Source organism: Lipotes vexillifer, unplaced genomic scaffold, assembly GCF_000442215.2.
Source record: "Lipotes vexillifer unplaced genomic scaffold, Lipotes_vexillifer_v1.1 scaffold1544, whole genome shotgun sequence".
Lineage (NCBI taxonomy): Eukaryota > Metazoa > Chordata > Mammalia > Artiodactyla > Lipotidae > Lipotes > Lipotes vexillifer.
In genome coordinates this window covers 782,966-809,750 of record NW_006791108.1, presented here as the reverse complement: position 1 = coordinate 809,750, position 26,785 = coordinate 782,966, and the positions used below count along the sequence as shown (strand labels likewise).

The 26,785-nt window shown below is 36.2% G+C and overlaps 1 protein-coding gene across 2 annotated transcripts in view; it reads left to right on the top strand.

Annotated features, from left to right (window-relative positions):
• RFX3 (regulatory factor X3) overlaps nucleotides 1-26,785 on the top strand; it is a 291,441-nt gene that overhangs the window by 166,235 nt on the left and 98,421 nt on the right. For both annotated transcript variants that reach the window (XM_007464196.1, XM_007464197.1), the window contains one exon: nucleotides 10,263-10,360. In XM_007464196.1, the coding sequence (XP_007464258.1) occupies nucleotides 10,263-10,360 (98 nt within the window). The remainder of the gene's footprint in view (nucleotides 1-10,262; nucleotides 10,361-26,785) is intronic.

Here is a 26,785-nt window from a genome sequence, read left to right as displayed (position 1 = left end):
TCACTATTAATAATAGTTTTAGTAGTAGTTTAACAATAGTATATAACTAAGGAATTCTGTTATTTTAAGTTACAGTGCTTTGACTACCAACACATAAGTTTAATAATTCATTCTCTTAGTTCCGTGTACTCCACCCCAAGGGAGTCAGCATCTCTCTTGCAAATATGCTTCATTACCATAGACACTGGGAGCACGTATGAATCTGCATCTACGCCTTCTCACCAGGGAAGACATTTAAAGTGCATACTCTGATGGTCAGTCTAGAGTTGCAAAATGTATTTTATGCATAGCTAGATCTTCTGATGTGCTGCTTACATTTATTGATATTCTAAGTTTCTATAGTTTGATTTATTACTAGAGAGACTAGAGAAGCCTCCCATTCTAAAGACTTGTCCTAATACTGCAGCAAGATTGGTATACTGAGCTCATTTGCTCTTTCTGGTAACCAGAGTGTTGTTTAGTAAATTTCTTCCCACAGAAATTATTACTTAGTTTAGTAGAATCTTAGTATTGGTCTGTTCTGCTGGACCCCAAGGGGAATAATGTTTAAGACAGTGTTAAAATCATGACAAAAAATGTTCCTCACTTGTAGGAAGTAGTTGTAACTTTGTTCTTTTTGACTCACAAAAATGGCTTTATATATATTTTATGTAATATCTATCAAATTTGTCATTGAGAAATCCTTATAAACTAAATCTATTCTGAGTCACATCCCTGCTACCAAAAACACTTCCCCTCTTGCCTTTGGAAACTTGCTTCCCCTTTTCCAGTTAGCTCCTGCTCTTTGATGTTAATCAGGTGTTTTTTGGGAGATAGATGGTAGGCAGGTAGGGATGATTTATTGAACTCATTCACTCCCAATTGATTCCCTCATTTTCATATGGTCAGAAGTGCAAGAAAATGAGGCAGGACCTTAATCACTACATTATTAGCCTTCATATGACTCTACTTGAAGTCCAAGTGTAGCAGTAATGTTTACACTTTCATAATAACTTCTAGTTGCCTATAGCAATCACATAATTTTAGTAAATAATTCCTATACATTTCATGTTTACCTCTGGCCCTGTTGAAGAAGCAGAGTTTGTGATGTTTGTTGGATTTGAATGTGCTAGAAGCATCATTTATTTACATAAAGTCTACTATGAGAAAAGTACATACAAAAATCTGAGTGTTTCTGAAAAAAAAATGGGAGAGCTACATAGTTTATAAGTGAGAGAGTTAACTAACACAGGGACAGTAAGTGAATTTACAGTGTAAATGAACAAATTCCTTTTTCACATAAAATGAACTCTGTCATTTCAATGAAAAATATCCTGTTTTCCAACAGTTCACATTCATCACATTCTTTGAAGTGGAGGGCTACCAGTCTTAGAAGATTAAACAGGAATTTTGTAGTTATCACTGCATATCCCAGGAAGAACTTTGTAAATTAACATTAAAGATCTAGGGAAACGTCTTGTTCTTTCTCAGCAAACACAAGGAGAGACTTTAAGTAACATTTTTTTCTAACCTGTCCTGTCACTTAACCATGCTCTTTGTTCACTGTGATCTTGTGATCATAATGTATAAACATCCGGTACCTGCAAATAACATTCAGCATTCAAAATATTTGTAGGATTCTTTGTTGGCAAGATTTATTAAAAAGTATTGTAATGTATAATTTACTTTACTTTTAACCAAGACTAAAAAAATGGCTTTAAGTTTTTGGTTTTTTTTTAAATACTTTCTTGCTTTAATCATCCAGAATATACTAGGAATAGGCTTGCTTTTTTTTTTTTAAACATCTTTATTGGGGTATAATTGCTTTACAATGATGTGTTAGTTTCTGCTTTGTAACAAAGTGAATCAGTTATACGTATACATAGGTTCCCATATCTTCTCTTCCCTCTTGCGTCTCCCTCCCTCCCACCCTCCCTATCCCACCCCTCCATGCGGTCACAAAGCACCGGGCTGATCTCCCTGTGCTATGCGGCTGCTTCCCACTAGCTATCTACCTTACGTTTGGTAGTGTATATATGTCCATGCCTCTCTCTCGCTTTAGGCTTTAGGTTTTTGATTTCTGTTCCCATAACTGTGCCTGTAAAGGAAATTAGTTTTCCCCTTATGCTCTTTTCTTTTGTTGCATCTTTTCTTCTAGCAACGCATACTCACACTGTACTCATTGAACTTTTTGACTTATCTGTCCTCAATCCCTTCAATTCCCTACAGTTTTACTGGTCCAGAAATATTGAATTAGTTCCGTTCCTTCTCTTTTCTCACAAGGTGGCTTTTCTAATTAACTCTCTGCTGCTACTCTGGATGTCTTACTTCCCCCCTGCCCTTTTATTAATAGCCGTTCCAGTGTAGATCCTTTTCCTTCTGCTTCACTTTTGGTCAGTCCCATAGCAGCCGCTAACATAGCTGTTCTAATATCCCATGTTTTTAATCTGCTAAGAGCTCTTTCATATCTCTTGTGAGTCTATTAAAGTCATCTTAATGCAGTTTTTGACAGTTCTCAGTACTAAGGTTTGAAATGTTTTGTGCCAACCACGTGTGTAAGGAATGCTTTTATACAAGAAAGGCAATGAAGATCTTGCCATAATAAAGACAGTTTTACAAAGAGATTAGTATTGTTCTTAGCTGACTAATAAGCTTAACAATCATAAATGATTTCATTTACTATTGAAAAGGATTTCTGTTTTGAAGTGTGATTCATTTTATTTTTCTTGAAGCACATCCAAAACAACATATTGTATAAGTTTGTCCTGAAAATCTACTAACTGATTCTGTTGAACTAGCACATTTTCCTGTGGTACGTAGTTTGTTTTGGTATTCACTCCTTTTTATAAATAATAAGCATTATAAAAATTCACAAAAATAAGCAAATGCATTTGTAATACTACATTTGAATAGTAATAAGAGGTGCTTCCATTTAAATATGTATTAGTAAGATAGTGTTAAGTTGCTTAATTCATCTAGTGTATGAATGTAAATACATTGTTGCATATACTTATACTGGGGGATTTTTTTTTCCTTCAGATGACAGAGAATGGATAAATTTCTTGTACAGAACGTTATGGTTATGTTATGGTTTGACTTCATTACCGCCAACATTCTGATATGTACTAGGTAGCCTTTTAGAAATTAGCCCAAGGTCATTTTTATTAAATGAACAGTTAATTGTAGAAATTGTTGATTATTTCTGTTAATTCCACCTTTGTCCATCTCTTTTCAGTTCATATTTTCACCACTTTGTTGTTTATTAAAATTCATGTGGTGAAAAATATTTGTTCATTCTCTTAGGAAACACTTCTGAGAATTTATCCTGAGAAAGACAGTGAAATTAAGAGAAAATTAATTTCCTGTAGAGTTTATTTAATCATCTCCTTGCTTTCCCCTGAGGACTTGGATAGGGTAAGCAGTAAAATGTGACAGTTTATAGATTTCACAAAGATGGATGGAAAATACAGTTATTGGGAATAGTAATGACATGCCTACAGGATGCCAGTTTCCCCATGTCTTTCAGCATTGCTAACCTGAGCAGTTCCTGCACTGCAGTATGGCAAATAAAATAAGAAATAAACTTTTCATAGATAACTATTTAGTAAATATTTGAATAGAAATTAATATTTAACATAAGGACAGTATAGAATAATACTCGAACAAATTTGAACCACAGTTAATTATTTTAGGAAAGAGAAAATAGCATGCAACTTCCTTTTAAATTTTTACCTTTGGTCTTTAATGATACATTAAAGGCCATTAAAAGTAAGCACATCAGTTCACTTTGGAATAATAAGCATTCCTTCGTTTTTGTTTTTGTTTTTGTTTTTGCTTCTTAATGAATACACATCCACATTTAGAAGATACTATAAACTTCACAAATATTCACTGGGTATTTCCTTTGCTAGGTGCAGGGCATTATTTAATATTGAGCAATAACTATAGTGTGTTTACACTATGTTGGGTCTTTGAGAATATATCACAATATAAAAAATGCTCTACGTGTGCACTTCCATCCTGTGACTGGATTTGTAAGTCTCAATAAAGTTATTCTGTATACATAGCTCTCTTCCTGGATCCGAATAATTTTAATTTGAGGTAGAAAGGAGCATTTCTGTGACTCTCCAATGCACGTTTACTAATAATAGAGCCCCACCGTCCCCTCCCCTCCCACAAAGGAAAGAAAATCAAATAACCCTCAACTAAAATCTAAATAAAAGACTTTGAAGGACCTTAACTTTTAATTGGTGAAATGAGACATGTATACATAAGGTAGTTTTTTTTCCTTTCTCCTTTCTCCTTTCTTTTTTTACCCCTCTTTTACTTCCTTTACTATCATTATACCCTTGAAAGAATACTTTCTCAAACTACAGGCAATTCCATCTCTCATCACTAAATTCTTTCAAAGGACCCTTTGGCCCAGTTTCTAATGATTAGTCGACAAACCGTACTTACTGGATAATAATGAAAATAGTGTTACCTCCAAAATATGCTATAATTCAGTATTGTTAGTGTTTTTCTAGTTTCTATTTAAGTAAATAGGTCTTCTGTTTACTTCATCAGTTCCTTAACTTGGTAGATAATGCAAAGAATTATGCCCTATTTTTATGCTGTACTGTAAAGTCTCAGTGTAATCAAGAGACGTATTTATATATTGATGTCCTAGATGAGTTAGCCAGCATCTATCCAGAATTCTTTTCCAAGATTCTTGACACTTTCTGAGTTTCATTTCTACTTTAATTACAGAATCTCATGATTTGAAGGAACCCTTGATGAACATTTATTGTGCATATTTATGGCTGAAGCCAAGTGGGCTATAAAGATGAAAATTACACAGATGTAGAAGACAAGATTCATATTTTGAAGTATTTAAGAATGTCTCTCATTATTCAAGATGTATTATAATTATCATATATGCCTATGCCATGCTTTGTATTTATGTTTAATAGTTTTGGATTCTCACAAAAATTCTTTACGATAGAGTAGGTACAATTTTTATTTTACACACAAAGAAATTATTACTTAAAGAAGTGAATTGACTGTTCCAATATATAAACAGCAAGTGTCAGCATAAAGACTTAAAATCAGTTCTCCTGTTTCCAAATCAACTGAATATGCCACCACACCATATTGGCCCCCATGAAGGAAACCAATTAAGGACATTTGATTCTTTCAGTTTTTGCTTCATGTTATTTTGAAACTGTTCTTAGATGCAAAGACATATAAGATATATTATTTATTCTTGATAATTTTCTTGATGAAATTTCCCTCTTTATCTTTGGTAATATCGGTTGTCTTGAAGTCTACTTTGACTGATACTAATATAACCAGTCTTTCTTGTGATTGGTGTTTGCAAAAGCCTGTCTTTTTATATCCTTTTATTTTTAACCTGTCTTTGTATATTTAAAATGTGTTCTGGTGGAGAGTATATAGTTAGGGTTTACATTTTTACCCATTATGACAGTCAAGATTTAAACTGAGTATAATTATAGATATGGTTGCATTTAATTCTAGCTTCTTGTTATTTTCTGTTTGTTCCATTTGTTCTTCTTTTATTTCCTCTATTTCTGCCTTCTATTGGATATACTGAGTGTTTTCTAGTATTGCATTTTATCTCCTCTGTTGACTATCCTATTTTTTAATATGGTGTTTATATCTTTAATTGATCGCAGCCTGTGTTCAAGTAATACTACACTACTTAACATATAAGAATTTACAAAAGTGTGTTTTCATTTCCCTCTCCCCTCTTTTGTGCTATTTTTGTCATACATACATTTCATTTCTACATATGTGGTAAGTAAACTCTGGTATACACATATTGTTAGTTTTGCTTTACATAGGCAGTTATCTTTTATAGAAATTAAAAGACGAGAAAACAAACAAAAAACCCTTTACCTACGAAGTTACCATTTCTAGTGCTCCTCATGTCTTTGTATAGGTCCAGTTTTCCATCTGGTATTATTTTTCTTCAGTCCAAAGGGCTTCCCTTGTGGCTACCTTCACTGGACATCTGCTAGAGCAGGATGAATTCTCTCAGTTTTTGTCTGAGAAAGGATTTCCTCTTTACTTTTGAAGATATTTCACTAGTTGTAGGATTCTTGATTGAAATTTTCCTCTCACTGCTTTAAATAGGTTGTTTGATTGTCTTAGGCTTGCATTATTTTTGACTGGGAAGTTTTCAGTCATTCTGATACCTGTTGCGTTGTACATAATGCGTCTGTTTTCTGTCTTACTTAAAAATTTTTCTCCTTAATATGGGTTTTTAGCACTCTAATTATGATGCACTTTGGCTTGGTTTTCTTTTCCTATACATTGGCATATGTTAAGCTTCTTACAATGTTTTTAGTTTTAATAAAATTTGGATGTTTCTACCAGTCTTTCTTCAAATATATTTTCTGTTCTTCCTCTTCTTCTGGGACTATAGTTATACTGTTTTAGACTACTTGATATTGTTCCATAGTTCATTGGTTCTCTATTCTTCATTATTTCCTTTTTTTTTCTCTGTTCTTCAGATAGTTTTTACTGCTAGGTTTTCAACTTGACTTGTCTTTTCTTCTGCATTATGTAATCTGCTCTCAATTCCATTCAGCAAATTTTTCATTTCAGATACTGTATTTTTCAACTCTACAAATTTGACTTGGTTCGTTATAGCTTCTTTTTTTCTCATCATGTTTGTGTTTTCCTTTAAATCTTAAGTCTGTTTAGTACAGCTGTTTTAATGTCTCTGTCTGCCACTTCATATCTTCCATTTCTAGATTTGTTTCTATTGATTGATTTTCTTCCTGGTTATATATCACATTTTTCTGCTTCTTCATGTGTCTAATAATTTTTTTTGAATGCTGGACATTATGGTTCTTATGGTTTTATATGTCTGGATTTTGATGTCTTCCTTTAAAAGTGTTAAATGTAGTTCTGTATAGGCAGTTACTTGTGGATATTATCAAGGCTTTTCTTTCAGCTTTGTTAGGATGGACCTAAAGTAGTCTTTATTCTAGACCTAATTTAGCCCTTCTGCTAAGGCTCGCTCTGCCCTTCTGGTGTTTCTACAGAAAGCCCTAGGTGTTCAATAAGGTCATGTCACTGTGGATGGTCAGAATCTGAGCATCTCTGCCCCCCTACACACGTGCAGCTTGTATTCAACATCGGACTCAAGGGGATCTCTGTGAACATTTCTGGATCTATTTCTCTGCTTAAGTTCCTTTCTGATACTGCCCCCAAACTTCAGGTGACTCAGCTTTCCCAAATTCAGTATCTGTCTCCTCACCTCGGTGAGATCATGATGCTCTGCTTCGTTTCTCCATTCTTGCTCTGCACTCTGATTACATCCAGGTCAAAAGCTAAGATCATTATAGGGTTCACATTACTTGTTTTCCTTCTTTTAAGGAACACAATCTTACGATACATTTTGTTGAATGACTGAAAACATTGTTTCACATATTTTGTCTACTTATCTACTTGTTTAGTTGTGGGGGAGGGCATTTCCAGTAGTATCTACTCCATCATGGCCAGAAGTGGAAATCCTTCCATATATCGAGATATATATTTGATATAATAGATACAAGATATGAATTCATAAAGGATATTAGTCACATCATCTCTTCCATCTCATTTTTTAAAAATAAATTTATTTATTTATTTGTCTTTATTTTTGGCTCTGTTGGGTCTTCATTTGCTGTGGGAGGGCTTTCTCTAGCCACGGAGAGTGGGGGCTACTCTTCGTTGTGGTGCGTGGGCTTCTCATTGCGGTGGCTTCTCTTGTTTCGGAGCACGGGCTCTAGGCACGCGGGCTCAGTAGTTGTGGCTGGTGGACTCTAGAGCGCAGGCTCAGTAGTTGTGGCACATGGGCTTAGTTGCTCCGCGGCATGTGGGATCTTCCCAGACCAGGGATTGAACCCGTGTCCCCTGCATTGGCAGGTGGATTCTTAACCACTGCACCACCAGGGAAGCCCTCTTCCATCTCATTTAATGTCGCTCAGCAAAGTAACCATTTTTAGAAGTTTGGTGTGCCTCCTTCTATTTTCCTTTATATATTTAAGTACATTTGTATGCACATGTGCCCATGTATGCAGATATATACATAAATCAAATTAACACTGTAGGTATTTTTCAGCAACATACTTTTTCACTTAGAATATGTTTTAGAGATCTTGCCATTAAAGTATGTATCAATCTTACTTAATCTTTTAACATCAACCATATATTCTACAGAATGGTTTCCTATATTTATTTAATTACTCTGCTTTTCATAGTCATTAAGGCTTTTCCCTCTAACTTCTTGCTCTTATAAACTGTATTTTTAAAAATAATATTGTACAGCACCTCTTCAGATGGTGAATGCTTCTGTAGAAGAAATCACAAAGATGTCAAATAGTTTGCCTGTTGCTTTCCCGAACAGTTTTTACATATTTTTATTACTCCTAAATAATAAGACCCAGGGATTTTTTAAGAAATAGTTGATTTCAGATCTAGGACAGGAAATGCAAGAGGTAGGTCTGGTCCATCTTATCATAACAGAAAGCATGGGAGTTAGAGAAAGATTACTGTAGTCATGTCAAAAGACACAGGATACAGTTTGAAGGGACTATCATTGGTCAAAGATGGGACAATTTTAGGGGAAAAAAAAAACTGCTACGTTAAAAAAAAAAAAATACAGTATGTTCAAAATTTAAAAATCATAAGGATACAAGCAAAGTCAAACTAAAAGCAACATTGGTCACCTTGGGGAGGGAGCTAGGGGGAAAAAATCATTATTCTGAGTACTGGTAAATAATGAATCATGAATTTATCCTATTCTTCCTGTATAAACCTTATTTCAGAGTAAGCAAATACTAGTAAGAGGAATTCCTTTATAGAATTCTACTAATAAATGAAGAGGGAATAACAGAATCAGATTACCATAAGATTGCAGCCTTTTGTTAATTGAAATAATCCCTCTAGAAAATGATCATCAATGACTAGTGATATCCTCAGGTAAAACATGGATAGGAAACATTATAATCAATGTATCCAGCTGACAACACCTAAACCCCTGATCAAATAATATTGCAGAATGAGAGACAACCAGCTGTTCTGTGGCAACCTATATGATGCAATAAGAAGTACACAGCTTTTTAAAAATTGAATCTATTCAAGGCCCTTGATGTAGCTACTCATTTATAGGAAATACGAAGATAGGGGAATTTATTAAATGACATCTCAGGGATGCTATCAGCCATATTTAGCGTTCTAGAAATTCTACTAGATAAATGATCCAGTTTTTTCAATAACTAATAGTCAAGATATAAAAAGGATGGGAAGCTGTTAGAGATTAAAAGAGAAAGATAGGAAATATCAACTGGATGTAACATGTAGACCTTGTTTGGATCTGATTTGAACAAGCCAACTCTAAGAAGACATTGGAATAATTAAGAGAAATTTGAACCATCACTGGGGTTTATATGATATTAAGGAATTGTTAATGTTTTATTTCTGATGTTAGTATTGTGTTCATGTTAAAAGTAGCTCTTGGGCTTCCCTGGTGGCGCAGTGGTTGGAAGTCCGCCTGCCGATGCAGGGGACACAGGTTCGTGCCCCGGTGCGGGAAGATCCCACATGCCGCGGAGCGGCTGGGCCCGTGAACTATGGCCGCTGAGCCTGCGCGTCCGGAGCCTGTGCTCCGCAACGGTAGAGGCCACAACAGTGAGAGGCCCGTGTACTGCAAAAAATAATAATAATAATAAAGTAAAATAAAAATTTTTTTAAAAAGTAGCTCTTTTCTCTTAGGAAAAAAGTGAAATATTACCAGTGAAATGATGCAAGTTCTGTACTTACTTTTAAATAATCCTGTGAGGGGCTAAAGGGGAAGGTCTAGTGACATTTATTTATCTTGGGTGATGATTACATGGGGTTTATTATAGTATTTTTTCTATGTATAAGTGTTTGAACTTTTCCATTGTGAATTTCTTAATTTAAAAATACATGTAGCATTCACAAGCCAAGTGAAGAGAATTTCATAAATCATCAAAATAAGTGTGGAGCTTTCAGAATTTCACCCTAAACGCTTGAAGTGTGTATGTACATATATACCTGCAAGAATGTTACAGAATTTATTTGCATAAATGCTACAGTTGATTTGGACTCGACATGCGCTTATCTTGAAATTAGCATGAACCTAACAGTTTTCATCATAAAACATTCTCATGTTTATCAACACCCTAGAGAAATCTTTGAGGTAAATCTAATGCTGTATATTCATTCTGTTGTATCTGCCCCTCACCAAAGTCCTAATATTTGCTTTCCAGGTGCAGCAGGTACAGACTGTGCAGCAGGTACAGCATGTCTATCCAGCTCAGGTGCAGTACGTGGAAGGAAGCGACACTGTCTATACCAATGGAGCAATGTAAGTTTATGTATGGGAGTTGTATTCATTCTCCCGCTACCTCGGTTAGAGAAAAGTAAGGTACTTTCTGACACCTTCTACTTGTCCCAAATTGATGTTTGAGCTTAAGGCGATGTATGTTCGCTCAGAACAATATTCACCAACAAGGTGAATTTTTGTGTACGTGTTTTCTGTAAACTAATATAAAATTACTATATTAGGAGGGTTTTTTGCATTTATTAAATAGGTACTTACTTTACGTAAAAGTGCCTGGTACTCAATAAATCTTATCTTCCTGTCTGAACTTCTCGTCCCCCTAAAACTCCCAACCCGTCTCCTTTGCATCAACAGTAATGTCAATTTGTACATTTATTTCATTTGAGTTTTTCAGACACTTTGGGTTAAGATTCAGGATGTTATTATAAATAAAGGGACTAATAACTATTATAAGTCACCAGGTTTGTTTTCATTTGCCACAGATTTTTGTTTGCAATCTGTTGGATCTCTAAGTTCTAAAATGAATTCAAATTCTCTCATTGACTCTTCTGTGTGCCCTAGGTTGATAACCTCTGCTTTCTTTATTCTTACTGCACCTACTCCTTGGGTGATTTCATAGATTCCCATGACACCAACCTGTAACTCCATGAGGGCAGGGATTTTTGTCCTGTTTTTGTTGTTGTTGTTTTTGTTCCACTGCAATAAATCTAACACCAGAAGAGTGTATGGTATGTAGAAAATGCATTTATTGTTACCTATTATTATAACTAAACAACTTAAAATCCTGGTTTAACTATCTATTAGTTTTATAATCATGGTCAAAGTACTTAACTATTCTGAGCTTTTTTTACTCTTTTCTGGGAAGTGGGAGGGTAATTGCCTTACTCTTTCTGGATTGTTCTGAGGATTTAAGGCTATGTATGTAAAGCAACTAGCACAGGGCCTGGTATACAGTAGATGATACAAAACTGAAAACTCTTCATTGTTCTTGACTGTCTCTCTTTTCTCATTGCTTTTTGGTCACTGAGTCTGCCTAAATCACCACTGCCTTTAAATCTCCGTTACCTATAAAATAAAGTGGAACTCTCCACCTTGGCATTCTCCCCCTTCCTACCTCTCTAGCTTCATCTTCCGCCTGTTCTAGGAACAACCAACTTTGTGCTTGTTTCCTCAAGTACTCGCCTTTCACACCTCTGTATTTTTGGACATGTGGTTTGTTTTCTCTGCTGGAATATCATTCTCTGCCTTTTCTCTTTCCTTCCCAAACCACTACCCCCAGTATAGCGATATCTTTATAGACTAACACATCACCCCCTTCCTTGAGACGTGGACCCTGGCTCTCCTCTGCAGTTAACTTATTTGTCCCCTGTACGGTAAAGACAGCACTATACCCAGACTTGCACTTCCGCATGGTGCTATGAACGCTTATTTATATTTATCGTACTAAGAAAAACTCTCCCTGAATGGGAACTGTTGTCATTTTGTTATTTTATTTGCATCTGTTTAGGTGATTGACACATAATAAAGGGTCAATACATTTCTGTTACTCTAGTGAATCTATAATACTTTACATATTTTAGACATACTGAATATTTTTTACCTCTTTGTTGTGTAAGGCCAGGGCATCCTGGAGCCTGCTTTTGGAATCTCTACCATAAATCCAAACTCCTGTTGGCATTTATCCGGAAAAAAAATAGGGATGCCTGCCACTTGGTCCTTTATGCTATCAGGGAAAATAAATGGGTTTCTAGACACTGCTAGACGTCACTGAATTGTATTGTCGTTTCATCCTTGCCGGTGGTAGATCTGTCACAACTACCTCAGAGTAAGGTCATTATATACGCTAACTTTGTTCAAGCAGGTACCATTTCCTACCTAGTGTGTTCTCCTAGTTCAAAGATATCCTAGGTAAAGCCTTACCAGACTCCACTGGAGGGCTAAGTTATCATTCTGCCATTCCATAACATTTTATCTTACATTTATTACAGCATTCTGTCAGCTAAGAAACCAAGAAAATCTGACAAAAAGAGGTTTAAAACAAATTAGGGCTTTGATTTTTGTCAGGTAATAAGAAATCCAGAGGTAGCATATTGTGCAAATAACTGACACCATGTGGTGCAAATATAAAATAAACCTTAGTGGAGAAAATCTTACAAGCTGGCATAAATCACATCCCTCTAGTTAGACTGGATTGTACCATGGAAATTGCTCCAGTAGAAGATCTCTGGCCTCACAGAGTGCTTCATATTTCTAGGGATCAGGGCAGTAGACATTAACTGGTTATGTAGTAGAAAAAAAATGGCTTTCTTATCTAGGGAGGAGTGGGTGCCTCTGAAGCTCAGTTCCATCAGCCTGTTCTTCCATTAGGATTAACTTAGACCAGCTGAGCCAGCTTAGTGCTAAAGCTACCCAAAGATGACAGGAAATGAGCCTGTAGAAACATCCACAATTTTACTTCCTCTTAGTCTGTGGCTGACATTAGTTTAGCAGCTCAAGGATATCAGGGCCAAGATTTGCTGGTACAGTAGTTAATTTGCTTTGGTTACAGCCATCACATCTGTATTCCAGACAACAAGAAGAGGGAAGGTGGAAGAAGAGGATATGTTATATATGTTATATACGTACATATATATATATGTACACACACACACACACACACACACACACACACACACACACACACACACACACACACACACACACACACACACACACACACACACACTTTCCCAGAAGCTCCCAGCTCCATTTTGCTTATATCTCATTGGCCATAACTGTGTAACAAAGTAGTAGTTAGGGGACTTCTGTGGTGGCACAGTGGTTAAGAATCCGCCTGCCAATGCAGGGGACACAGCTTCGAGCCCTGGTCCAGAAAGATCCCGCATGCCGCAGAGTGACTAAGCCTGTGCGCCACAACTACTGAGCCCACGTGTGCTGCAGCTACTGAAGCCCGAGCATCTAGAGCCCATGCTCCTCAACAAGAAAAGCCACAGCAATAAGAAGCCCGCGCACCACAACGAAGAGTAGCCCCCGCTCACCGCAGCTAGAGAAAGCCTGCGTGCAGCAACAAAGACCCAATGCAGCCAAAAATAATTAATTAAAAAAAAAAAAAGTGGTAGCTAGCTGCAGAAGGAGCTAGGAATGCAGGGTAGCTTTCATGTCTGTATGGTAGATGGCAGCAAGGGAAAAGGATAGTTGGCATGGGTGTTGAGAGAGTTAACTCCATAGTGTCTATCGCGGTCATTTATCATTGGCCCAAGGTAGAGGAGAGTGATCACTAGTGTGTGACTTTGTGAAAGACACACAGCCTGCTTCACTTTCTTCATTTATGAAATATGGAGATAGCTTATCAAAAGTATTTTGTGTAGCTTCTGAGCAATTGTAAACACTCAATAAACATTAGTTATCACCGTACAATTATGTGCTCTAGGTTTTTTCTTATGTTTCCCTCTCCTGTTTATGGTTCTGACTTCTGTATATTGCCTTGTGCCTTTTAAAACTACCCGACCGCTGACATTAGGGTCTTCCATATAATAGGTAAATGAGAGATTGGTGAGTTCATTCATTCACAAAACCTTAGAAAATCAGCATCTCTAAAGTTGGCTCTTTAAAATTATAGGCCCCATTTAAGTGCAGAAATAATTCAAAGTAAACATCTCATGCCAACATGAATTTTCCATGGCCCGTGAAGTCAGTTGGTTAGATCATGACTAATGAGGTCTAGGTCATGAGTTCATTTGCCACAAAGTCCAATTAGTTTTGATCCAGTCTGTGTGGGCCCAGACTGCATCCTCAACTCCAGCTAATTATGTCACAGATGTGCGCCGTTGGTAAAGATAGAGAAGACGCATCTTTAAAAACCTTTCATTACAATTGCAATTTCAGTACAACTTTTGACTAAAGATTCTGTAGCACCATTTTCATATTTACTAAAGAAACATTGTGTTGCCCTGAATTACACTCAAAATTTTAGTAGCTAGAGGACTATGAACATCTTTCTTCGAATATAACCAAAAAAAATTTTCAGCGTAAGCTATTCCAATCTTTCTGTAATTTTGTAGTGCTGACATTTAACTATGTACAATTTTTGTCTCTAAAGTTCATTTTAAAGTCTTTATACTCCCTCTTTTTATTTGATACACTTCCATGTGTGTTAGGAGAGAGTATTTCATATTCTTCTGCTCCACCATATTAAATTAATAGCCAACTAGTGTTTGGTCCCTGACTTGGATCATAGTGAGATTCCCACTTCTTTGTGATCATAAATGCTTTTTGCTAATGAAACTCGCAGAAGATAGGGATGCCTATCTTTATCGTGAACTTTCAAGCACCCAGTACATGGCCCTGCAGCCTGTGCATGGTTAGTAAGTACTGGTTCACTGTTGCTCCTGTCACCAGTAGCCCCATGCCAAGTAGCCATAATGCAAGGGGTCTCACTCAAGAGGTGATGATAGCCCTCACAGATATGTGTCATCACTTATGAAAATGTGTAATCATTATAATTTGACAATACTAAAGTATTTACTGGTTCTCTCTATGACTGTGGACGTTACTGGTAGCATAACAGGATTTAACAGTGTGAGTCAGTGAGCGAGGATGTATTTCAAGAGAACAACTGAGACTGCTTTATAGTGGTGTGTTGGAGTAGCATAGCTTTTTACTCAAGGGAGAAGTTAACCTAACTCTTGTTTCTGCTTATCATTGCTTCTGTAGGAGCCCACATTTGTGTATTTCCTTGCAATAGTTTTCCCAAGAATATTTTTTACTGGGCTGGACCATAGTCTTGTCCATTGCTATGGATTCTTACCATTTATGATGTCTAATAATTTAGTAGATTGTAATTAAAACAGCTGGAAAACAGTGCATACCACGTAGAGAGAGTCCAATTCAATTGAAATTTCTTGATGTAGCCGAGAAATCAATTTTTTTAAATAATGATTTTTTTTCTTTCCCCCACTCCTTTTTTGACTCATACTTCCTCACTTATTCCTTTATCATATTAGTCAAAGTGGAAATAAAGACATCATACTATATCTTGTCCAAACTAAGAAATCTTTTTTGAAAAAACTTTTTTAATTTTAAAGGATTTTCTTATATCAAGTGGTCTTTGAAGCTTAGAGATGATTAGTGTTTTAGAATGTCAAGGTGTTCATTGTCATGGGTATCTATTGCAATAAGACTTGACTGGTAGAAAGCATTCTCATCATCTTCCTGTTTAAATTACAGATTTCTCATCAAACCCAATAGAGAATTTACCAAACTGTGTTTCATAAAATGTCCCATTAAAAAGTTCTTTGGGGCTTCCCTGGTGGCGCAGTGGTTGAGAGTCCCCCTGCGATGCAGGGGACACGGGTTCGTGCCCTGTTCCGGGAAGATCCCACGTGCCGCGGAGCGGCTGGGCCTGTGAGCCATGGCCGCTGAGCCTGCGCGTCCGGAGCCTGTGCTCCGCAACGGGAGAGGCCACAACAGTGAGAGGCCCGCGTACCGCAAAAAAAAAAAAAAAAAAAGTTCTGTGGTTTCACAAGCAGGAAAACACTGCATGAACTTCTTTTGCGGACTCTAAATTTCTGTTAGTTTTTTTTAAAGGCTCTGAGAAATCCTCTAGGAAAGAAATGTCGTGTTTTAAAAACTGACCACGGAACTCTTATCTGAATAATATTTAATAACATCACATGGTATGTGATGGACGTGATACATTATTAATATATTGACATTGACTAGATTTATTCAAAATCCATTGGACTCACCTTTATTTGAAAATCATATAAGTAGTGCGTTTTCTGAAGCCATCCAATTATCCTTTCCATATGCTTTTTAAATAATTAATAAAAAACCTTAATAGGGATACTCTTCAAGTTTCTATTTTGTCTTTCAGTGAAATAGTAAGTTTTAGGATTTTGCAGGTAAAATTATGCTTTATTATTATCATTTAACTGTTCTCTACTTAGAAGAAATGGTTGTATGGTATTTCTGTAACTGAGATGAAGAGGCTACTTTCTTTATGCTTCTACTGATATATACGTTCAAATCGGTGTAGGATCTGGTTAATGAATCCACTTGCCGCTTGGATTTCAGTAAGTATATGGCTGATTACTTAGAAAGCTCTTGGATAGAGACCTGCCATTTTGTGTAAAAAAGAGCACTGAGGTCCTCTACATTTAGAGAAGAGCCTGTTTCATTCATCTCCAAAAATGGAAGGATTTTTTTTTTTAGGTTTATTTTTTGTTGTTATTCAATTTTATTTTATTATATTTATTTTTTTAAATTTTTATTGGAGTATAGTTGATTTACAATGTTGTGTTATTTTCAGGTGTACAGCAAAGTGAATCAGTTATAAATATACATATATCCACTGCTATATATAGTAGGTCCTTATTATTACCTATTTTATATATAGTAGTGTGTATATGTCAATCCCAGTCTTCCAACTTATCCCTCCCCTCCTTGCTCCCTGGTAACCATAAGTTTGTTTTCTACATCTGTAACTCTATTTCTGTTTTGTAGATAATTTTATTTGTACCCTTTTTTTAGATTCCACATATAAGCAATATCATATGATATTTGTCTTTCTCTGTCTGACTTAGACTGACTTGACTCAGTATGACAGTCTCTAGGTCTATCTACATTGCTGCAAATGGCATTATTTCGTTCTTTTTTATGGCTAATATTCCATTGCATATGTGTACTGCATCTTCTTTATCCATTCTTCTGTTGATGGACATTTAGATTGCTTCCATGTCCTGGCTATTGTAAATAGTGCTGCAATGAACATCTTTTCAAATTATGGTTTTCTCTGGATATATGCCAAGGAGTGGGATTGCTGGATTATTTGGTAGCTCTAGTTTTAGTTTCTTAAGGAACCTCAGTACCATTCTACACACTGGCTGTACCAGTTTATGTTGCCACCAGCAGTGTAGGAGGGTTCTCTTTTATCCACACCCTCTCCAGCATTTATTGTTTGTAGATTTTTTGATGATGGCCATTCTGACCCGTCTGAGGTGATACCTCATTGTAGTTTTGATTTGTATTTCCCTAGTAATTAATGATGTTGAGCATCTTTTCATGTGCTTTTTAGCCATCTGTATGTCTTCTTTGGAGAAATGTCTATTTAGATCTTTTGCCCTTTCTTTTTTTTTTTTTTTTGCGGTATGCGGGCCTCTCACTGTTGTGGCCTCTCCCGTTGTGGAGCACAGGCTCAGCGGCCATGGCTTACGGGCCCAGCCGCTCCGTGGCATGTGGGATCTTCCCGGACCAGGGCACGAACCCGTGTCCCCTGCATCGGCAGGCGGACTCTCAACCACTGCGCCACCAGGGAAGCCCGCCCATTTTTTGATTGGGTTGTGTGTTTTTTTGATATTGAGTTTCATGAGCTGTTTGTATATTTTGGAGATTAGTCCCTTGTTGGTTGCTTTGTTTGCAAATATTTTCTTCCATTCTGAGGGCTGTCTTTTGTTTTGTTTATGGTTTCCTTTGCTGTGCAAAAGCTTTTAAGTTTAGTTAGGTCCCATTTGTTTATTTTGGATAGAAAGTTCAGAGATAAACCCACACACCCATGGTCACCTAATCTGTAACAAAGGAGGCAAGAATATACAATGGAGAAAAGAGAGTCTCTTCAACAAGTGGTGCTGGGAAAACTGGACAGCTACATGTAAAAGAATGAAACTAGATCACTCCCTAACACCGTGCACAAAAATAAACTCAAAATGAATTAAAGACCTAAATGTAAACCCGGATACTGTAAAACTCTCAGAGGAAAACATAGGCAGAACACTCTGACATAAATCACAGCAAGATGTTTTTCAATCTGCCTCCTAGAGTAATGGAAGGCTTTCAAATATGGCTTCTCAGAATATCAGAGTTGTGAAGGTCATGGAGATCATTTATTCTAATCTTTCCACTTTACAGGTGGGTAAACTGAGGCCCAGAGAGGTGCAATAATTTGTAGTTAGGTAGTATTTAGAGTTCATATTTTCTGACCTTCAACACATGTTCCTTTCCAGTGATCTGTAGGTAGAGGTCTTTTGATCATGAGTTATTTGGAGGTTTAGGGGGAAGGGTTGGCCAATCACAAAAAAATTTTTTAGTAAATTTTATACATTATGCTATTGTATTATTGTATATCTTATTGTAGATAATAAACTCGTGGGGTTTTTTATGACTGATGACTCTTTAAGACTAAGAGTCTTGTTCGTATGAATCATTGTATGTTTTTTTTAATCCCATCTTATACTTTTATAGTTAAATTTATTTTGTGAATATAGGATGTTCTTTGGATATTCATAAAATATATAGAAAAGTCCATATTTACTAATTTTTCAACATCGAATGTTATAGTTAAACAGCTTCCAGAAGAAAACGCTATTATTTGACTGCCCTGGCTGTATTCCTTTTTAATATTTCTCATTCGTAGAATTAATTGATGCACATTAAAGGCAATTTGCTCTGTGATATTTTCATATCCAGTAGCATAATGTCCAGAATACTTCTGCATGATAACACTTGGAAAAGTTTAGACCTTTAAATTTTCTCTTCCTCTCCTCCTCCCTCCTTTTAATTTTTTTTCCCCCCCCCCCCCCCCCCCCTTTTTTTTTTTTTTTTTTTTAAAAAAAAGGTGAAAATGAAGGAAATCCACATGTGCCTTTTTAGGTTTAGCACCAACCTGTATTATTTTCTTAAATGAACTTCAGAGACATTTCTCCTACTGACTACAGCATAACATCAGGCAAATAACACATTTGCACCTAGATTTCCTAATTTGTGAAATGGGGATTAATAGTTAAAGGCATTGATTACTAACCAGGTCAGGTTCAGGATGGGGAGGGTGTAATGAGAGCAGGAAATGGGGTTATTTGTATTGTCTGAAAAAACATATTCACTTTTAGTATAGTTACTCTTATAAAACTAACTGCAAAAGAAGTTAAACTTATAAAAATCTCTGCTTGAACAAATAGTTGGAAGCTAGAGTGAGAACTCTTTGTTTGGGAGTATGCATTGGAAAAGGTTGGGAAACACTGTATTGTGCTTCACAAGAGACTACAGTCTTGTACATCCCCCAGCTATACAGAGTAGATCCCCCAGCTATATAGAGTTGAAGGCTGGTTCACAAGGGTTGACCTTTGTAATGGCCAGAAGGTTTTGGAGGGGACAAATCCAACAAATCTTTGTCTGGCCCTGAGAAGGAGTCAGACGAACAGACTCGCCTCCAGGGAATGCTCTGAGGTCCCAAACTGCCCGAGTCCAGCAGTGTGTCTAACTTTGGGTATGGGGCATACCACCTGTTTGCCTGGACTTAGCACCTGCGTTGGCCTCAACAACATACACACATGCTTTAGCTGCGTTTATCCATTTTTGAAAGTCCCTCTTGACAACATATCCATCTCTAACAAGTACCTGGTTCCTCTGTTCCTTTGTAGTGAATCCTCTTAGGATTGACCTCATATTCTTCATTCTCTTCCAAGCTGGCTTTTTTCTCCACATTACAATGAAGTTGCTGTTATCAAAGTCATTGAAGACCTCCGTTTGTTAAATCTAATAGACATTCTTCTAGATTAACTTTTCTAAATCTCCAGCAATCAACTAGTCAGCCACTCTATCCTTGATTCTTTGTCTTCTTTGACTTTATATTCTTCTGTTTTCTTCCTCTGTTATTGGATCCTCCTCAGTCTTATTATTGGCCAAACAGTTTTTCTGTGCCGTAAGTTTCCTTACTGTTCCTAACAGAGACATTTCTTCCACAACACTTATGACTATCTGTCATTCTCCACTATCTACTTTTAACTTATCTAATATCTGTCTTTTCCCCACTAGAATGTAACTGTCATGTGGGCCCAGTACCTTGTTTGTTTGCTCCCCATTCTCTCTCTCATACCTACAACAGTTGTATATGATAGGTGCTCAATCTGTGTTGAATGAATTGAATAAAGAAGAGCATTTGATGACAGGTGAGACACAGGAGCAGATTACTTGGTAGTTTTAAATATACAAGGAAAAATGAATGGAACTGAATTGAGATGCTGCTAACATAGTATTAACACACCTTTTTTTTCTTTATTTTCAGTTTTTTTTTTCTAGTACAATTTTTTTGAGCTTATGTATATGTATATGGTTGCTCAGTTCTTCCTTTCTTTTTTTTTCAAGTATACAATACAGTATTATTAACTATAGTCACTAAGCTGTACATTAGATCCCCAGAACTTATTCATCTTGTAACCCAAAGTTTTTACCCTTTGACCAATATCTCCCCATTTCTCCCACCTCCCAGCCCCTGCGCCATTCTGCTCTCTGTTTCAATGAATTTGATTTTTTTAAAATTGGAGTATAGTTGCTTTACAATGTTGTGTTAGTTTCTGCTGTACAACAAAGTGAATCAGCTGTATGTATACATATATCCCCTCCCTCTTGGACCTCCCTCCCACCCCCCCCACCCCCATTCCACCCCTCTAGGTCACCACAGAGCACCAAGCTGAGCTCCCTGCACTATACAGCAGGTTCCCACTAGCTATCTGTTTTATACATGGTAGTGTATTTATGTCAACCCCAATTTCTCAATTCATCCCACCCCCCACAACCCTCCGCCCCCATGTCCACATGTTCATTCTCTACATCTGCGTCTCTGTTCCTGCCCTGCAAATAAGTTCATCTGTACCATTTTTCTAGATTCCACATATATGCGTTAATAAACGATATTTTTTCTCTTTCTGACTTGCTTCACCAATGAGTTTGATTTTTAATATTCCACATATAAGTGATATCATACAATACTTGTCTTTCTCTATCTGACTTACTTCACTTAGCATAATGCCCTCAAGGTTCATCCATGTTGTTGCAAATGGCTGAATAAGAAGTAAGTGTTGGAGAGAATGTGGAGAAAAAACTCTTGTGCACAATTGGTGGGAATGTAAGTTAGTACAGGCATTATGAAAAACAGTATGGAAGTGCTTCAGAAAATCAAAAATAGAACTACCATATGATCCAGCCCAGTTTTTCTTATTTGTAAATTTAGACCAGTAACTCTGGATCAAAATCTTTTATGATGTCATTCCTGCCAAAGTTGATTTAAGTCTATATCTACTTCCCTGACTTCTGTTGTCAGGGCAGATGACCTCTATATGTACTTATTATGTGCACCTTTTTGGTATGCTTCAAAAACCATTATAGCAGTGAACAGAAATTTTGGTAGTGCTTTCATGGATAACTGCCACAGAATATAAAACTTCTTTTATAACTGTGGACTTTGACTTTTTAAAAAACTCAAATAAACTAAAAGCACTAATAGTTGTGAAATAGCACTTTTTTTCCTTACTTCTGTGAAAGTTGGTCTTCACATTTTTATTATTCTCTAGTACAGTGGTTCTCTAAGTGTGTTCCTCAGATCAGAAGCATGTACCTCATCTGAGAAACACCAACCTTGTTAGGAATGCCAGTTTTGGTTCCCTAGCCCTGTTCTACTGAATCAGGAATTCGGGGAATGGAGGCTAGCAATCTGTGTTTTAACAAACCCTTCAGGTGTTCTGATGTGCACTAAAGTGTGAGAACCACTACTTTACAATATACAAATGAAGAATTGAAATTCACAGTAAAGTGTAAATGTCCAAATATCTTTATGTAATGATAATTTAAAGTTATGATTTCAGTACTCTGTACATTATCAACATATATAATATTAAAAATACTACATATGAATGAAAAAGCTCAATTAGTTATTGCAAGGATTATTATTGCATTTTAATAATTCATTCTTGCATTTCCTCTGTAGCTGTTGTGGCAACAACTCGATAAATGCTTTTATTTTTTACCTATTGTTTTAGCAGTTGAAATTAGCAGAAATAAGTATGTCTTCTGAATTTAAATCAAGTGTTTCATTAGTGATTCTAGTATTTTATTACTTTATATTTAATTTATTGTTTTTGATTCTTAGGTAATAGTCTCTTATGTTAGGTCACTTGAATTCCTTTCTGAATTACTGTTTTCCCCTTTGGTGTCTTGCACAAATGGACATGTCACCTCTCTGATGTACCTTCTGCCTTCAGTCTGACTTAGAGCATTCAAGAAATGATCTATGTCAAAACTCAAAAAAGTAGTGCATGTTAGACAACGAGATATTACATACCACAAGACTGCAATTTGTTGAAGATTCCAAATAATCTAGCTACTTCTCTGCAGGGCTTTGGTGACTCCCATAAAAACTTCACAGTGAAAAAGTTTAAGAGTTCTTGGTTTCAAGCAGCAGAAACCAAGTCTGGCTTATTTAAGCAAAACAAAGAATTTATTGAAAGATATCTGTGACTCAGAATTTCTAGGAAGTCTGAAGAATCAAGCTGAAAAAAGACAGGTACAAGCATTGTTAGACAGCAGCCAGACCAAAGGCAAAAACACACCCCAGAAGTTGTTCAATAAGGACACCACACAACCACCATCATCTCAAATGCTGTTGGCTATTGCTGCCGCTATCTCTAACAACAGTTCTCCCCGTTCCCAAATTCTCCTAGCTCCCAAACTTTTTGAAAATATTTAAAACTGATTCATTGTGGCTGCCTTTAGTTACTTATATCCTCAGTCTAGTCCAACCAGACATATATTTGCTAGCACTACATGGAAACACCTTACAATAAGATTACCTCCTCTCATTATATCTAATGAACATGTTTCAGAATCATCTTACATGGCTTATCTGTAGCAGTGTGCCCTGTTTGCTACTCCCTTTTCTCATGGTTTCCTGTTACCTCTCTGACCTCAGGCCTTTCTTTAGGTTGTTTCTCTGGCTGGAACATTCCCTTACCTCCCTGTACCTTAGCTTCCTTAAACTCCTATCCCAGCTTAAAATAACATCCAAACTTTTTGCCATAGTCCATAATGATGTCTTTAAGCTTTTTAAACAACCATCCACATTGAAAAAATTAGATGTACATTTTTATACTCAGATAAATATACACATGCACACACACACCATATATGCATATGACAGAAACAAAGTTTCTCAAGATAATTCTTATCCTTACTAGGTGTGATATGTTCTGATGTTGTCTAGTCTACTATGGTATTTTTCTTTTTTTAATGCTAGTATGTGTGACCCATTAAATTGAGAATCATGACCCACAGTTTAAAAAATTCGTTTACACTACTTACATGTTCAGTTTTTATCTACTTTTTAAACCTCATTGTTTCTAATGTCCTTCTCATTCATTTTAACCAACCATTCTAGACTTCTAGTTCCTTCCTAAATACCAGGATCTTTCCTGTGTCATGGCTTTTGCACATGCCACACTATATCTTCCTGATATATTTTTCTTCCTGTTTTCCATAGGACTGACTTCTTTTTATCCCTCAGTTTCAACCTAAATATCTCTTCTTCAGAGGTAACATTCCTTGACTAGTTGATCTAATATGCGCCCTTCCATTTATTGCACTTTAATATTCTATTTTTCTCTTTCATAGATTTAAGAAAATGTCTAATGATCTTATTTCCTTTCTTATTTTTGACCACCTGCCCCTTATGTTATGTAGCCCTTATGACTGTAGAGGTCATGTTCCTTTTTTCCAGGTGCCAGAATACATGCTCAGTAAATATTTGTTAAAAGAATGTGTACAGAATAGCCTGAAAGCAATAAAACATTGTACCAATGTAAGATATTATAATGATCAACATTACTATATTCTATCTTCACAATAAACTTTATGGTGTGAAATTTGCAAGGTATTTTATTTTCTTAATTTGCCATTTTCATACCATTGCTTGATTTTGTAGTTGACTAGCTTATTGGTGAGAGGATATTCAAGACCTAGGTAAAATACAAAACACATAATTTAGAGATATTATACATCTGGACTTGTGGATAAGACACCTGAAGATAAAGAAAACAGAAAAATTGCTTATAACTAAAATAAATTGACATACATAATCATCCTAGTGAATAAGCAAGCAGGGAATATTCAGGGTCATGCTTAGTCAAGGTATATGCTAAGGCATGATAGGATGCAAACAGCACTAATTTACTGAATTCAATGGATCAGAGTCCTGACATTTACATAGAACCTGATAATAGAGTCAGCTCTGAAGAAGGGTCTGTCAGCAAGTATGCACATATCTATGTGTTTACATGCATTACTGGATGCATATGCAGAACAATGGAAAGATTTCTCTTCTGCTATAGAATAATGTGACACATTATTTTCATAACGGTCTGAGGCAATCAGTAAAGAACAAACAAAAGGAACACAGCAGCATCTTTCAAGTGTGCACAGAATTGCTTGGGAATTTAGCTGTTTCAGTAGTGTACCGTGCGGAAATAGTTAGCTGCTTTTAATCTGATATGCCAAAAATTGAGTACTTTTCTGGGGAAATAGTGTGCAAGCAGTATCTCATATGTATTCATTCTAGCAGTATGAAAGACAAGTTGATCCTAGGTATCAGAATTAAAGAGTTATTATTTCTAGTACCTAGAAAGAAAGAAGTGTTTGTTTTTGTTGGTGGTGCCTTTTTTTTTTTTTAAACAAAATTTCTCCAGCATTTACTCAGGAGCTTAGAACATTTAGAACTGAAAAGACGTTTAGGAATTATCTGTGCCTGACTCTGGCTCTGGCTCCAGACAGGCCTCCAACAAATGCGTTAATACTTCTCTTCTTACCCTTGAAGAACAATGACTAAGGATATTATGGTCTGCCTCTATTACCCAATCCAGTGTTTAAAAGTCTCCTCTCTTCCCCACTGCAAGTGTGTAAGTGTCAGTGACAAATTCAGCAACAGTTTGTGACACTTCATTTCCTAATATAATTGTGTCTTTTTTCCCCTAGAAATTACCAGTCTTTACCGCAGTGTGTGTTTATTCAAGCCTTCTCCTCAGTCCCATGGGTTATGATTGAGTAATGAGCACAATTTATGGATTAGGCATACTCTTTAGTGACTTTCACTCTTATCCTGTTCTTTGCTCATTTTTTAGCTAATGAATCGTCCCCAACTAGGGGGAAGTATGAAAATCAAAGCTCTTTGCTGCCATATTTCTATGCTGACTTGAGGGCTATAGATACAGATTTTATATATCTGTGATGCATTTGTTTACATTACTATTGTTCACTGAGGACTAATTATATAAAGGAGTCATACCCCAAAGATGGAGTGATTTAAACCCCGTGGAATGTTTCTCTCATAATAGAGTTGCAACTTCCATGATCATAGAACTTCTGAAATCTAAGTGTGCAATGGTAAGTATCCTCCAAAATAGTCTCGCCTTTTCCATCTCTATTTCTTTACCATTGCAAGTACATCTTCTGCAGATTCCATTCTGAGTAAGAGAGGAGCGTAGTGGGGTGTCAGTAAACAGTTAACTAAGGTGTAAGGAACTCCCAAATAGCAACAGAAAGTCCATATGTTCCCTATACCAGCTTTCGGGACTGTTCCTCAGTAGTTATTCACACATATCATTGACATACGTAAAAAGTTAAGTTCTTTTTATGTGACAGAATGGTTGAGAGCATGGGCTAAGTGCAGATTCCAAATCCATTTTTTACCAGCTGTGTGATTTGGATAAAGCTATTTAACCTGTCCAAACTTCAAGTATTCACCTTGTCTGTGGAAACAGAAATTATAACAGTACCCATCTCAGAAAGTTGTAATGAAGATTAAATGAGTTAATACCTGAAAAGTACATAAAATGGTGCCTGTTATGTAGTAAATGGTCAGTAACTATTAGCTATTAATAGCCATTATTACATGATTTATTTATAAAATCAACTTACTACTGTGGAGCATGCTTAAGCATTTTGTTTGGACTATGGAAAGGAAAGCTGTCAAAGTACTTATTTATTGCCCTATATCTCTGTGTACACCTTACTTGGTTATACTTAAATACTAACATCAGATTGTGTTATTTTAAAAACAGCTAAATAGGATCATTATCCTATTTAGCAGACATAAATTAAAATGACCTCACTTTTCTTTTCACCTAAATTTGAAATCAACATGGCTGTTTTATTTTACTAAATAAATATATAATGAAAGAAATACATAAATGAGGTATCCAGCTGGGAAATACAACAATAATGAGAAGAACTGTGTATTTTAAATGGCATTTTTCTATCTATAAAAAAAACGTTCTCTATGGAGTTGCTTCTGTCACCACCCCAAACTAAAATTTGTACATCGATCTGTGGTGGCTCTTCCTGGAAAGCAGTAACTTTACCCAGTGTGGAATAGTTCTGGAGCACTCTAATTATTTTACTAAAATTTACGTTAGCAATTACGTTACAAATTAACTTGTAATGGGTTAAAATGACCTGTTTTAAATAATACAGAAAAACCTTGGAATAGTTTAGCACAAGTTCTCAATTGTGCTAACCAATTTGTTTGGTTTAACCAAACAAAAGAAGGATTTATGTTTTAGAAATTTACGGGGGCTTCCCTGGTGGCGCAGTGGTTGAGAGTCCGCCTGCCGATGCAGGGGATGCGGGTTCGTG